This window comes from Plecotus auritus, assembly GCF_963455305.1.
Source record: "Plecotus auritus genome assembly, chromosome: 7".
NCBI lineage: Eukaryota > Metazoa > Chordata > Mammalia > Chiroptera > Vespertilionidae > Plecotus > Plecotus auritus.
The window spans coordinates 163036163-163049469 of record NC_137774.1 but is presented as its reverse complement, the minus strand read 5'-3'; the positions used below and the strand labels follow the sequence as shown (position 1 = coordinate 163049469).

The 13307-nt window shown below is 40.5% G+C and overlaps 1 protein-coding gene across 1 annotated transcript in view; it reads right to left on the bottom strand.

Moving 5' to 3' along the window:
* The window catches only part of DNAH5 (dynein axonemal heavy chain 5), a gene marked incomplete at its 5' end in the record, with an annotated part of 198001 nt that overhangs the window by 22474 nt on the left and 162220 nt on the right, over positions 1-13307 (bottom strand). Inside the window, 7 exons of the mRNA XM_080679156.1 lie at positions 746-965; positions 3290-3535; positions 6100-6249; positions 8018-8139; positions 9987-10177; positions 10662-10776; positions 11752-11995. Of these exons, the coding sequence (XP_080535282.1) occupies positions 746-965; positions 3290-3535; positions 6100-6249; positions 8018-8139; positions 9987-10177; positions 10662-10776; positions 11752-11995 (1288 nt within the window). The remainder of the gene's footprint in view (positions 1-745; positions 966-3289; positions 3536-6099; positions 6250-8017; positions 8140-9986; positions 10178-10661; positions 10777-11751; positions 11996-13307) is intronic.

Below are 13307 nucleotides of genomic sequence, written 5' to 3'. Positions count from 1 at the left end.
CTATTATTAGGTAAGATTCATTATTATTAAGTACACTATATTCCAATCATCATAGATAGATTTTATTGTCCCTATTTTACATATGAGAAAACTGAAACTGGTTATTTGGGTGCCTAACACCCAAAAGAACAAAGCATTTTGTGCAGAGAGACCCAGAAACAGATTTCTGACTCCGAGGCCCAGGATCTTTCCATGACCATGAGTCCAGACAGGTAGCCATGATCAGAGGAAGCCAAGGCAAAGAGAATGCTCTCAGCTCCGGTTTTGAATGGAGGGCATGTGGTTGGGTTCTGCTGCTTTTGATTTCGAACTTCGCTATGGCTCTGACATTCTGCCATGTGGCTTCATGAAATGACGGCAGGTCATGACTTTAACTCAGCCTCTCCCCCTGGAAGAGGCTACTGTCCTCCTTCAGGGCTGGAGCCAAAAGACCATGAATGACAAAAATACAAAATGTAGATATTAACATAAAAAAAGGCAGCTGTCCAGTAGAGAACAGTACAGGACAAAGTAAAGTAATACGGGGAACACAAGAAAAAATAAGGTGGGAATTCTGAGCACTGACACCTAGCACTGCCAGGTCGTGTTCCATAGGACCAGCACAAGGGGCCATATGCGCCTCATCACATAAATAACAGTACTATTTACTTACCTATATCCTAGCTGATTCAGTTTTTACAATTTCTTTAATAAAACAATCTAAGTACAAAAACTCCAGTAAACTTGGAAGGATTCTCCCACTTACCGCCATACGTTCTTTTCAGCCCTGCACGGAGGCCCTGCGGAGGCTCATTAGCAAATTTAATGGCCATCTGCAGGAGTGTGATGGGAAACTGCTTATGAACCTCAGTGGTCATCCACAAGCGGAAAGCACCATGTACCATCTCAGTTTCTGTAACCATGTCCATTAGCTCATCCATGAAATCGAGTCCTAGGTGGCAGTTCTGCAGAAGTGCCCATCCTCCCTGAGTGAATAACAGTGAATGGAAACAACCTATTTTGTGTTTTTCCCAGAGATTTAAATTAGTGCATCATTTAAAAATTGAGTAATTAAAATTTAATAGAAAAACACACTACTTTAATCTAGGTCAAATCTAAGGGTGCAATAATGTCAGACAAGACACAGGATTCTTAAATACAGATGAATTTTTTTTCTTCTCCAGAAACACTTCAATCAAACCCCTCAGCCTCCCTACTGCAAACTAAGGTCATTAGACATAGCATAACCCACCGAAGGGCCCCTCCCTTTCACCAAAACTGGGGGAAGGGCACAGCGTGGAGATGGTAGAGCCTCGAGGTAAATATGGAGATTCTAAAACCCAGTGGGCTTAGTTCTAGACCAGAGGAAAGGGAGAAGATGCAGCAGAGTGGTGAGGTTCTAGATCAGCCATGGGCAAACTACGGCCCGCGGGCCGGATCCGGCCTGTTCGGCTGTTCTATCCGGCCCGCGGAGCCGAAAGAGCAGAGGGTTCTCTTGCTCTCCCCTCCGCTCCTTTACTTTGAATTTATATTAGTTCACACAAACACTCCATCCATGCTTTTGTTCCAGCCCTCCAGTCCAGTTTAAGAACCCATTGTGGCCCTCAAGTCAAAAAGTTTGCCCACCCCTGTTCTAGATTCAGCAGCCAGGACCTAGAGCCCAGTGGTTCCATGGGAAGCCCAGAGGTTTGGGGTTGGAAGTTAAGAAAGCCAGTCCTGCCTCATCAGGGGAGACCCTGGAGGGCACAGAAGGAGTCTTGAAATAGGGGGGATAATCAGACTCAAGGAAAGAGGACTAAGGTTAGGTCCAAAAAAAGGCCAGAATGGAATCTTAACTCAGATTGCATGTTCTCTAGTAGGAATGAGAAGCCAAGCAGTTCTGTGTCCCCACCATACCTAGCCAAAGTGGAGGAGAGGGGAACAAGGATGGAAGGATCCTCTAGGCTGAGCTGGACACCCCAGAGAGGGCTAGACCACAGTAAACACATGAGTGCCTTGTCCTGGAGCCAAGGTCTAGAAATGAAATGGAGGACCTTTAGCATCCTATTAACCTAAGTCCTTGAAAGTGCCCCAACTCTAGACTTAACTGTCCCATTAGCAGGGTTGTCAAGGGCTTTCCAGTGTTTGGTGGTTCCCAGGCCATTCCTGAGCACTGCAGACTCTTCATGCTATCCTATCTAATAAAAGAGTAATATGCAAATTGACCATCACTCCAACACACAAGATGGCTGCCCCCATGTGGACACAAAATGGCCACCACATGATGGCCAGCAGGGGAGGGCAGTTGGGAGGGACCAGGCCTGCAAGGGAGGGCAGTTGGGGGCAATCAGGCCAGCAGGGTAGGGCAGTTAGGGGTGACCGGGCTGGCAGAGGAGGGCAGTTGGGGGCAACCAGGCCTGTAGGGGAGCACAGTTGGGTGGGGGACCCAGGCCTGTAGAGGAGGGCAGTTGGGGGGGACCAGGCCTACAGGGGAGGGCAGTTGAGGGGGAACCAGGCCTACAGAGGAGGGCAGTTGGGGGGAACCAGGCCTGCAGGGGAGGGCAGTTAGGGGCAATCAGACCAGCAGGGGAGCAATTGGACATCAATCAGGCTGGCAGGGGAGTGGTTAGGGGGTGATCAGGCTGGCAGGCAGAAGTGATTAGGGGCAATCTGACAGGCAGGCATGCGAGCAGTTGGGAGCCAGCAGTCCTGTATTGTGAGAGGGATGTCCAACTGCCCGTTTAGGCATGATCCTGGCCTAAATGGGCAGTCGGACATCCCTTGAGGGGTCCCAGATTGGAGAGGGTGCAAGCTGGGCTGAGGGACACATCCCCCCTCCCCCCGTGCACAAATTTCGTGCACCGGGCCTCTAGTAGAGTTTATAATCTATGAAGGGCTTTAGAAGCCCTAGAACCTCTGGCACCACTGCAGGGTGATGGCAGATTCCTGGCCTCTTTGGGATTTGAGCTATGACTGGGGGACTTCATTGTGCATTCTGCAACTCAAGAAAGGCACAGGTAGATTCTGGAGTTCTGAAGCTTCCGAGGGTGGAGCTGGAGGGGCCTGAGTGTATAGCAGAGGGGGCAGAACTGTGGACCCCACTGAGGGTTTGAGATCCAGAGAGGGGGTCAGCATTATGCAAGCTGGTTAGGAAATAAGATGTTTGGTGGGGTAAGTTTTCCATAAGCCAATGCTCAGCAGAAAAAGTTAAAAATTTATCATGCAGTATGTAAATTTAAACTCTTTAACAAGTAATATGTTCTTGTCTGTAATTGTTACTCCATAACCTGTAATGTCAACAACATAACACAAATGTAGACATTGGACTCACGTTTGCCATGGTCTGCTGCAAGAGTTTGCGAGCGTGGACCTCCTGGCCTTGGCCCATGGACACATAACGGGTTTCTATTTTTAATCTCTTCCCCAAGGCGATGATGGAATCCGTGGGATCTGAGCCCATGGACAGGAGACAGATGAGTGGTGTCCGTGGATCAGATTCCTCCCACGTTTTTTCCAAGTCCAGGATGACCCCTTCCACATAGTTTTCTCCCATGGAGTCCATGATGTACTTGCGGGCCTATCAAAAATAGTACACCAGTCACCAAAACTAGTTCTAACTTCTTTATATGTACAATGCAGGGTGGGCTCTGAAATTCATTTGTATCGATTATCTCAATGATGTCCACAGTAACCCTGCCCATTAAAGAGGGCAGAAATGTTTATAATGATATATTTTCTATTTTTTCATTTGGTAATCTTTTTTTACTGCTGTCCTTTTTTCAACTCCAAAAAAAACCCAAAACCTCTTTGTATGTTTTCAAACTGATATGCAATAATTATTACATTCATTATTACTATTACTAGTAAGTACACTATTTTGATTAAAATTTATTCCAATCATCCGGGATAGATTTTATTATCCCTATTTACATATGAGAAAATGGAAACTCTGACAGAGCATCGTTTTTGCAACCAAGCAATTGAATATTCCCTGATGTGAGCAGTCATGCTTAGAGAAAATGCTGAGAGTGAGCCTGATGCTGCTTATGGGGAATGGGAATTGAATATGTCTACATTGTAGACCTTCTATTATGCTTCCCAAAAAGATATCTGATCGAATACTACAAAAGGAGTCTAATCCAAGAATAAGAATTTTCGAGGAGAGGGGCCTTCTTCCAGAGGGGACTTCTAGACCTTCTGGAAACCATAAGAGCCATGGGAAGCCATTACAGGAAGGACATAATCATATTTCCATTTCTTCTAGAATATACAGGATGGAGTAGATTGGACCAGTTAGGAAGTCATGGCTATCATCAGCCTATGGATGTCAGAAGCCAGGATGAAGGTACAAAGGAGCATGGAAGGCTTAAATTTCAGCATTGGACCATTTAAAATAATAATCATAAAAAGAAAAGAATGAAGGAGGGAGGGAAAAGGGAACTACTTGAACCTTCTACATTGCCCTTAAATAAGGCAACTGTTTTACAATTCATTTGGGCAGAATAAAAGTAATGAAGTTGAGAATAAAAACTGAAGGAAAGGTGATCTCTGTGTCCTGAGTGGCAAAACTCCTTTTCCTTTTCTCAATAAATCATTGAATCTAGTTGTTTCATTACTACACAGTACCTAAGTGGACGTAGAGATGGTTACTCCATGTTTTTAACAGTCCCTCTGCAGAGTGAAGGGGAATGTTTCCTACATTCTGTTATAAACCCTATCTATGTTACCCCTTGGCTTACTTGGAGAAACCCTTGAAGAATCAACCTATGTGGAATATTAGTTAAGCTTTTAATTGTGAAGGCAAAATATGATGACTCTTTTTAGTGAGTAAATGTCCATGATGATAGACCAGATTAAAGGTCTTTAAAAAGGTGGATCTTTTGGAGGTAGGAATCACATTTAAACCATATGTAAAATATATACAATTTAAAAATGTTTAGGCCAGCCTACTTCCTTGCATCAAGGGCTGTGCACTTTCTGGGGAAATGACCATAAGTTTGGGAATGCTTCCTCTCTAGTCTCTCTTCTCCCTAGAAATTTCACATTCTTCCTACTTAAAGGGACATTGTTTTACTACTAGCAAAATGGAGCAGCCGTTATCATTTTTGAGTTAACCCATTGCGGACTGTCACGAGAATTCTCCTGTTTTTTCTTCTAAGGCTTGTGGCCAATCACGAGAATTCTTTAAAAAGATATTAGCTTGTAATAACATGTAATAAATAACTTCAACATGCAATGGGTATTTAATTTTAAAGTGTGCCTTTAACATTTATGTAAAACTTTTTTGTACTCATTCAATAGAAACTTATCTGGCCACTGGGTAAAGCCAGCAATAAAACTACTGGTCCACAATGTTAATATAAAAAATGATACAGAAGAATAAGACATTACCTTGATGTTATACCTACAAACCAATCTTAAAAACATTTCACTCTTGTAGCGTTTGGGCCAAAGGAGATTACTAAATCGCTTAGCCTAAATGTACACCTCAGTACACTTATTTCTCATTTATTTTTCCATTTTTCACATTCTATTGCTAGAAAAATACATGCAAGACCACAAAAAAAATCTCATTGGGATTAACATTTTAAATATGTCTTTAAATTTAAAAGAACAGCCTCCTTAAAAATATCCTTTTAATTTTTTATAATATATTTTTATTGATTTTCAGAGAGGAAGGGAAAGAGAGAGAGAGAAACATCAATGATGAGAGAGAATCACTGACTGGCTGCCTCCTGCACACCCCCCACTGGGGATGGAGTCTGCCACTGGGGCCTGTGCCCTGACTAGGAATCGAAATGTGACCTCCTGGTTCATAGGTAGATGCTCAACCACTGAGCCACACCAGCCAGGCTTCTTTTATTTTTTTTATTTTAATAATTTATTTTTATTTTTTTTAAATATATTTTATTGATTTTTTTACAGAGAGGAAGAGAGAGGGATAGAGAGCTAGAAACATCGATGAGAGATAAACATCGATCAGCTGCCTCCTGCACACCTCCCACTGGGGACGTGCCCGCAACCAAGGTACATGCCCTTGACCGGAATCGAACCCGGGACCCTTCAGTCCGCAGGCCGACGCTCTACCCACTGAGCCAAACCGGTTTCGGCTCTTTTATTTTTTTAATAGAGACGTTTTACCTGGGCAATGGTTCTGTCAGGACACCAGGATCTAATAAGAAGAAGGCGTCTAAAGCAGTCAAGAGATTTGTCATAGGCATTTGGAAGAGGTTCCTCCTCAGGATTTTCCTTATCAAACCAAATTTTCCACATTTTCTCATTTCTTGATATCTAAAAATACAAGGGGATAAGAAATGTGGCACACCATAGAAAAATCTTTCAGTGATAGGTCAAAGATGTGTTTCATTGAATTTTCTGGGCATTCCAGACATGTGTGAGTGATATCTCTTGATTAATTTATTTTATTTTATATTCTAGTGCCCAAAAGTTTAAAAATTAGCAATCAAATGTGATTTGCTCTAATGTCACTCTGTAGTAACAAGAGCCTACAGATAGCTTCTAAAGTACAGAGAACCCTGGGTTGTTTAATTTCTTTTATGTCTTTGTAGTAAAGAAATCAATGGAAATTCATTATTTTAAGGAAATCTGATTTGCTCCATGAAATCCTCTCATGATGAAGAACCAAGTCTCATTCACTTATGTTTCCTCACTTCTCAGGACCACTCTGGGTACCAAAAACAAACAAACAAACAAACAAAAACAACCCACAGTATTTAATACATGTTTTTATAATTAAAAGACGATTTTTTGGCTGATATTGCTAATAATTAGAGTAATTAGAAATCTATCACTCAATATCAAATAAATAATCAGGTACTGGCTTCCTTTAGGCAACTGATAAGGAGGAAAAAAAACCACTCCATTATCCTTTGGAGCTTAAAAACAATGAAAGAGAGAAGAGCATTACATAAGCATCTGAAAAACAGAACAAACAACATTACAGATAAATATAATCTTATGTACTCTAGTATATCCCCTTTGATTAAATACCCAAGTGAATATTTTAGTGGTCAAATTTTTTAAAAAGCATTCCAGGTTTGTATTTAGAAAGTATCATGTAAGAATAAAAAATAATAACCTCTTTGAATCATGAAAGACTACATAATGTAGAGAAATTCAAGGTATAAGATAGAAGATAACAACCTCAATGACAAATGGTCCAGGTAAGGTCACTAGGAGTCATTCTGTGGGGGAACAAGCTAGAGTGCATTAAAATCTCCCAAATGAAAGTTATTTTACCTAAAAGAATGGTGTGTACCCTAATTCCATGGTAATCATCAGTTGTAAGCCAAGCCATAAGAATATAGCAGAACTTAAGTTTCTGATTAACTTAAACTGAGAAAGTAAAAAAACAAGCACTGGAAATTTTCTGGTTAAAAAAAAAATGTTTTTAAGTCTTCAACTTGTAGTTGAATAAAACCACGTTGCTGTCAATGTGATTTCTCTCTGGTCATCTGATATTCAAAAACCCATCTCCTGGCCTGTCCCGATTCAATTCTCTATACTCAACTTCCATGATCCCAATATATACACAATTCATCAGCAACCGACTGATTATGAAAGGGCAATAACTTCTAAAGATAAGGAGCCAAGTGTTGGCATTAGATTCATACCCCGATGCCTAGCTAAGGCAGTATAACAGGAGGGGCAGAAGAAGAAGAGGCAAAAAAGGATATTTAGTATAAAGAAGGAGACTGTTCATATTTCTTTTCATATTTAACCTATAGAAAGAAGGCACAGCCTTTTAAGTATATTAATTATTGCACCTAATTGAATCTATCCATTTCTCTGCTTGTGGATCTCCAGTTGATGACACTGACACATGGCACAGGGCACCATTAGTTAGATTTCCTGAGCAAATGGTTTGTTAGGGCAAGACCAGTCTGCAATGGGTGGAGTGTGCTGTACCAGAGTGTAAGTGAGCTGTGAGGAAGGTCAGACACAGGTCATACATTTTACAAGTGTCAATATTAAGAAACCCCTCTCTTCCAGGAATATTGTAGCAGCTCACTGCGACATTATCATAAGTACAGGTTACCTGATCAAGGACGTCTGAAAACTGTCTAAGTTTGCTGAGTTCCACCAAATTCAGCCAGGTCATGTCCAGGATCCATTTAGATGGTTTAGGACGACAAGCTTTAAGGTCCAATGAGGCACCACCTTTAAAATTAAACATATAAAGCTACTATACTTCCCTTTTTTTATTATAAAACAATCTATAAAAACTTTCGCTTAAACTATGTTAATTTCAGTTATTTTACTACATTGACATTTTTAAGCTCAGAAATATAAGTCATGGTGATGAACAAGATTTAAAATTTAATGAAAGAATAAGTGATTTCACAAAAACACATTTAAGAATAAGTAATATAAATCTGGAGCCAGGCACATGCTGGATTCTATCCTGGCTCCACCTGGCCAAGGATGCTAAGCTCCAAGTCATTTCCATAAGGAAAGGCATGCCTGAATTTAGGATATCAGGAACTATTTTCCCCTAGGGCAGCTCAGTCAACTCGAGGATCAGAGTAGTGAGGCCAGAAATCAGGACTATATGATGCGTATCTATCTAAGGCGTTGCCTCTCCAGATCACTCACCTTCTGCGTGCTCAGCTTTAGGAAACTTAGAAAATAAAGAGCCCTAAGGAGCAAGGGTACAAGAGACAACAAATTGAAGGGAAAGAGAGAATTGTCCATAAACATACCTTTGTAAGCTCAGGTCTAGCTGAATGAGTCTTTGCTGCTACTCTAAGATGGATATGCATATGGATATGAACATGAATATGCATTTGTATATATATCAATATGACTACACACCCTCCAGGGCACAGGATGTGCATATACACACCCCCTCCCTACCATCCCCAGTGGGGTTTTCTTCACGTTTCTCTGCAAATCCACTCTCCAGGTAAAGTCATGAAAATCCCCCGCCAACCCCCAGATAAAATGGTGTCTTATCTTTAAAGGCTTTGTTTAGAAAAGTATAGTAGATGAAACCATGTAGACCCCTACTATCATTTCCACGGGCACTTTAAATATTTCCTGTCTTGCCCAGCACATGTGGCTCAGTGGTTGAGCGTCAACCCATAAACCAGGAGGTCACAGTTCAATTCCCAGTCAGGGAACATGCCCAGGTTGTGGGCTTAATCCCCAGTAGTGCAGGAGGCAGCCAATCAGTGATCCTCATCATTGAGGTTTCTATCTCTCTCTTCCTCTCCCTTCCTCACTGAAATCAATAAAAACTATATTTTTAAAAATAAAATAAGTATTTGTTGTCCTGACATTCAAGAATGTGATAGTGCATTTATGTTTCCCCACCTTCCACTGGTCTGTCTTGTTCCAGTGTATAGGGGACCTGTCTATGAGCAATGCTTCAGCAGATACAGAAAAAGTGTCCACAGGCTGAGCTGCACAGGTGCTTCACCCACCCACTTCAGCCACCCTGCTTGCTTTGCTTTCCCTCCATCATACTCCTTGCTTCCTCCGGAGTCCTTGATGCTGGCTCCTCTTCCTTCAACACTCTTCCTCTAAATGGCCCCAGAGCCAGTGCTGTGATTCCTCAGGCCTTTGCTCACCTATCCATCTCTCAGGGAGGTCTACCCCATTAAAGATCTCATATATCCCATTTAAATTTTAAACCTCCCCTACCCCGACACACCCTTGATCCAGCTCTGTTTTTTCCATGTGCTTACCAGCTTTTCACATGCTGCATAACGTACTTACTATTTCATGATTTTTTTGATGTATCACCCACCCAAAAAATATACAAACTCTACAAAAGCAAGATTCTTCTTTTTGTTCACTGATGTGTTCCAAGTGCTTATCCTGTGCCCAGCACACAGTAGGTTCTAAACAAATATTCATACAATCAATGAACAAATATCTTACATAAATGCAATCTTCAATGAAATGCAAAGAAACTATTATAACCAGAAGAAATTACTGCACAGGACCTTCACAATCATTCCTATACCTGCAGCTGTGTACAATGCTTTAGATGTTATACTGACCTTTAATAAGGGTGAGAAACTCCTCATGCTTGACCCGGTTCCTCTGGATGTCAATCTTCAGTGTAAGCAACAAGGTGAACAGGAATTTGTGCTCCTCGTACAAGCCCCGGGCAGCATACTTATAGACCTCATAGGTCATGTGTTCTATGATATTAGCAATTCTTTTGCTTGTAATTGGGCTCTTGACAGACCTGGAGTGCAGAACATTGAAATCAGACTCATCCCCCTGCCCTTTTCAATTGTACATAAAAGCAACGTCTTGAATGTAGAATAAGTAACTTTGGAGGGCCAATTCTTATTTTGTACACAACAAGGGTAAGACCTCTAAATCTAAAATAACAAGCATTTTCTCATTGTGAAATAACAGAGTCCATAACGTCTTCTAAATCAATTTTATCCACCAGGCATTATCACTCACAACAATGTCTGGGGAATGTTCTTGTTTAACAGAAACACACGAAACCACAGGAATCAATCAATGGATGAATACTAGGTGGATCTTTCTCTGAGCATAAAATGATACATGAGAATGATTTGTTAACACGGTAGCAATTGCACTAATCTTAGATTTAAAAGAGAATAAGACTCAGCAAAGCTAAAGAAAATTATAACCGTAAAGTCATCATCTAGACCACAGGTAGAGAATTCAGCTTGCCTTCCCAAGCACACACACACCTGGCTAAGGAAAGGTCAAACAGGCCCAGAAACTGGCGGAGCGAAGTCTGATACATCTCATTAACCAAGCGCATCTCTGTGATGAGGAAGTAGAGGATGCTGCCCCGAGTAGCCACTGAAAGACAAAGTAAGGCTGCGTGTACTATCAGGCTGGAAAGTAAATGACCCAGGGACCGATCAGCCTCAACTCTACATGAAAACAACAAATTCTATTTTTATGTCTTACTGATAACTATGTATTAGCAGTGGGAGTCTAGAGCGATGCTCATCCTATGTATTTAATTCTTACTTATAGGCTTTGTTTAAGCAGTCCACTATTTGTGTTGATCAAATGGCACTTTCCATTTTAGAATGTCTAGATCCCTTATAAGTACATTTTACTGTTTCTTTAGAGGTAGAAAAGACAACTGAATGGATATCAAAGGTTTTAACACCTAGCAAGTTGTGTAGGCCGTGGAAGGACCTCATTCTTAAGTGCCATGAAGAAGCTGTGCCTAATTTTGGCTTAAAGCTGGCAAAACAAGGCATCGCAAAGAAGATGCACCTGACTCTTCACTGGAAGAAGATATGGTTTCCATTATTTTCCCAAGAGGAATGGTAACTTAATAAAGGAGACTGAATTCTTTTAGCAGGTTCTTCTAGTAACCAATGAACAACACCAATTTTCAAACTGGTGGATAAGACCGAAGAGCTCCCATTATACCAAAGAACTACCTTCTAAATACAAAGACTACAAACAAAACACTAGCTATTTGTTGTCAAATAATAAACAACTAATGAACAGCCCAAAATTCGTGCATTAATTCCTCAGATTTTACTAATTTGTAGTCAGGTAGTCTTTTAAAATTCTCCCTTTCCGTTCTAGTTTAAAAATAAGTTCACAGGAACTTTAAAAGATTTGCCAACTAACATGAACTAGAAAATTAACATCACTATAAAATATTTTCATATCAATTTTACTGAATAGAAATGCCACAAAACATAAATGGTCACCCCACTTTGCAAGACCATTGGCCTAATGTCAATTTTTCTAATTCTCTTTTATTTCCCACTTCATTTTCCTGTGACATTAGTTCATTACTAAACTCACCAGGTCTGTATTCCTCCCGGGCTGAGTTAATTTGAATTTCTGTATCAGCTGAAATTTCCAGCTTCTGTGTCACCTCTTCGGCGGTCTTTTTTGTGTTACTCAGCACAATAATGAGACTCTCGTCTTCCACCAGGGACCCCTGGGTACTCGTCAGCCGGTAAAGCAAATTATCTTCTAGCTCCTTCATTCTTCTTTTGTTTGCAGTCACATCTTCCATAAGATGAGTTCTTTCTTTCTCCAATTCCTGTTAATTTGCATAAATATATCTTATTCCTTAATTAATAACTATTGTTTGGCCATTCCTTAAAAAGTTAACATACAGGGTTGTCCTCAAGCTCCTTACTAGAGTTACCATATTTGGTTGAAAAAAAAAAAATACATCCAAGTAAGAAAAGGATAATTAATAGAGGAAAGAAGAATTGGTGGCAAACAATGTGAAATTTGCTAAAAGTATTACCAAATTCCCTTTATCAACTATTTCTTTTCTAAAGTCAAATCATTTTAAGTGTCTTTTGTGATTACACTTAAGCTTGTTTTGAAGATGACATATATTTGAAAATATACTGAAGTGTATTTGAGGACAGATATATATGTCTCAGATTAAATACATTTACTTCTGCAGTTACATTTAAATGGAAAAATCTTCTTTGCTTGTAAAGGTGCTGTTTTCTCCAAGTGAAGTGAAGATGTGTCTTCCCTATAGGTCTTTTATTGGCAGCGTGGGAGAGAAGGCTTCAGAAGAGTATTGTCCCTATTGGCTATTTCTTCCTCCTGGTAGTTGGAGAGGGAGAGACAGTGGAAGAGAGGAAAGAAAAGATGGGGTTGGTGAGGGTTGGGGAAGGAGGAAATGGCCATGACATTGAGCAAGCCAGCGGAAGCAGGAAGTCCATAGGCTGGGCGATAACAGAATGCTTCTGGCACCAAATCAAATTGAATGTGAAAGTATCATTATGCGAGAGGCTCTAACTTTGAAGCTAATAAAAGAATCAAAAAGTGGGAAGAACAATGAGTAAATAGTATTTAAAAATCTAGTCACGTCTTGGTATCAGAAGTACAGACATAAAATTCTCTGTAACCGAATAACCATGAAGTTAAAATCAAGACTGTGGTAACACAATTGCATGAAGGCAAAGAGCAAGACCACTGGTCCCTGCTTTCTATTCTAGCCAGTTAACCTCCATTGACTGAACAGTTATGGTGGACAGGCTCCCACCAGGCTCCCAACTCAAGGTCTGAGCACAATGTGTCAGGTCTGGTAATATTCTAGAAAAGGAAAACTCCTTCAAGCAAAACAAAAGCTTTGCACTTACATCAATTCTTAATTCTTTGAGATGTAGCAACTCAAGCAAAACCTGCTCTTACTGTCTTTGTTTCCATCTGTTACTTAGTTATATTTGGAAGCTTCCTGAGCAGTTACTTTAATTTATTTATTCACTAGATGAGACTCTCAAATTTGAGGTAATGTAGAAATTAGTACAAACAAGTGATATTTAAAGACCACCATAAAATTTCTTTCCAAAAGCAGTTATAATAAAAAATATTCACACCATGTTTAC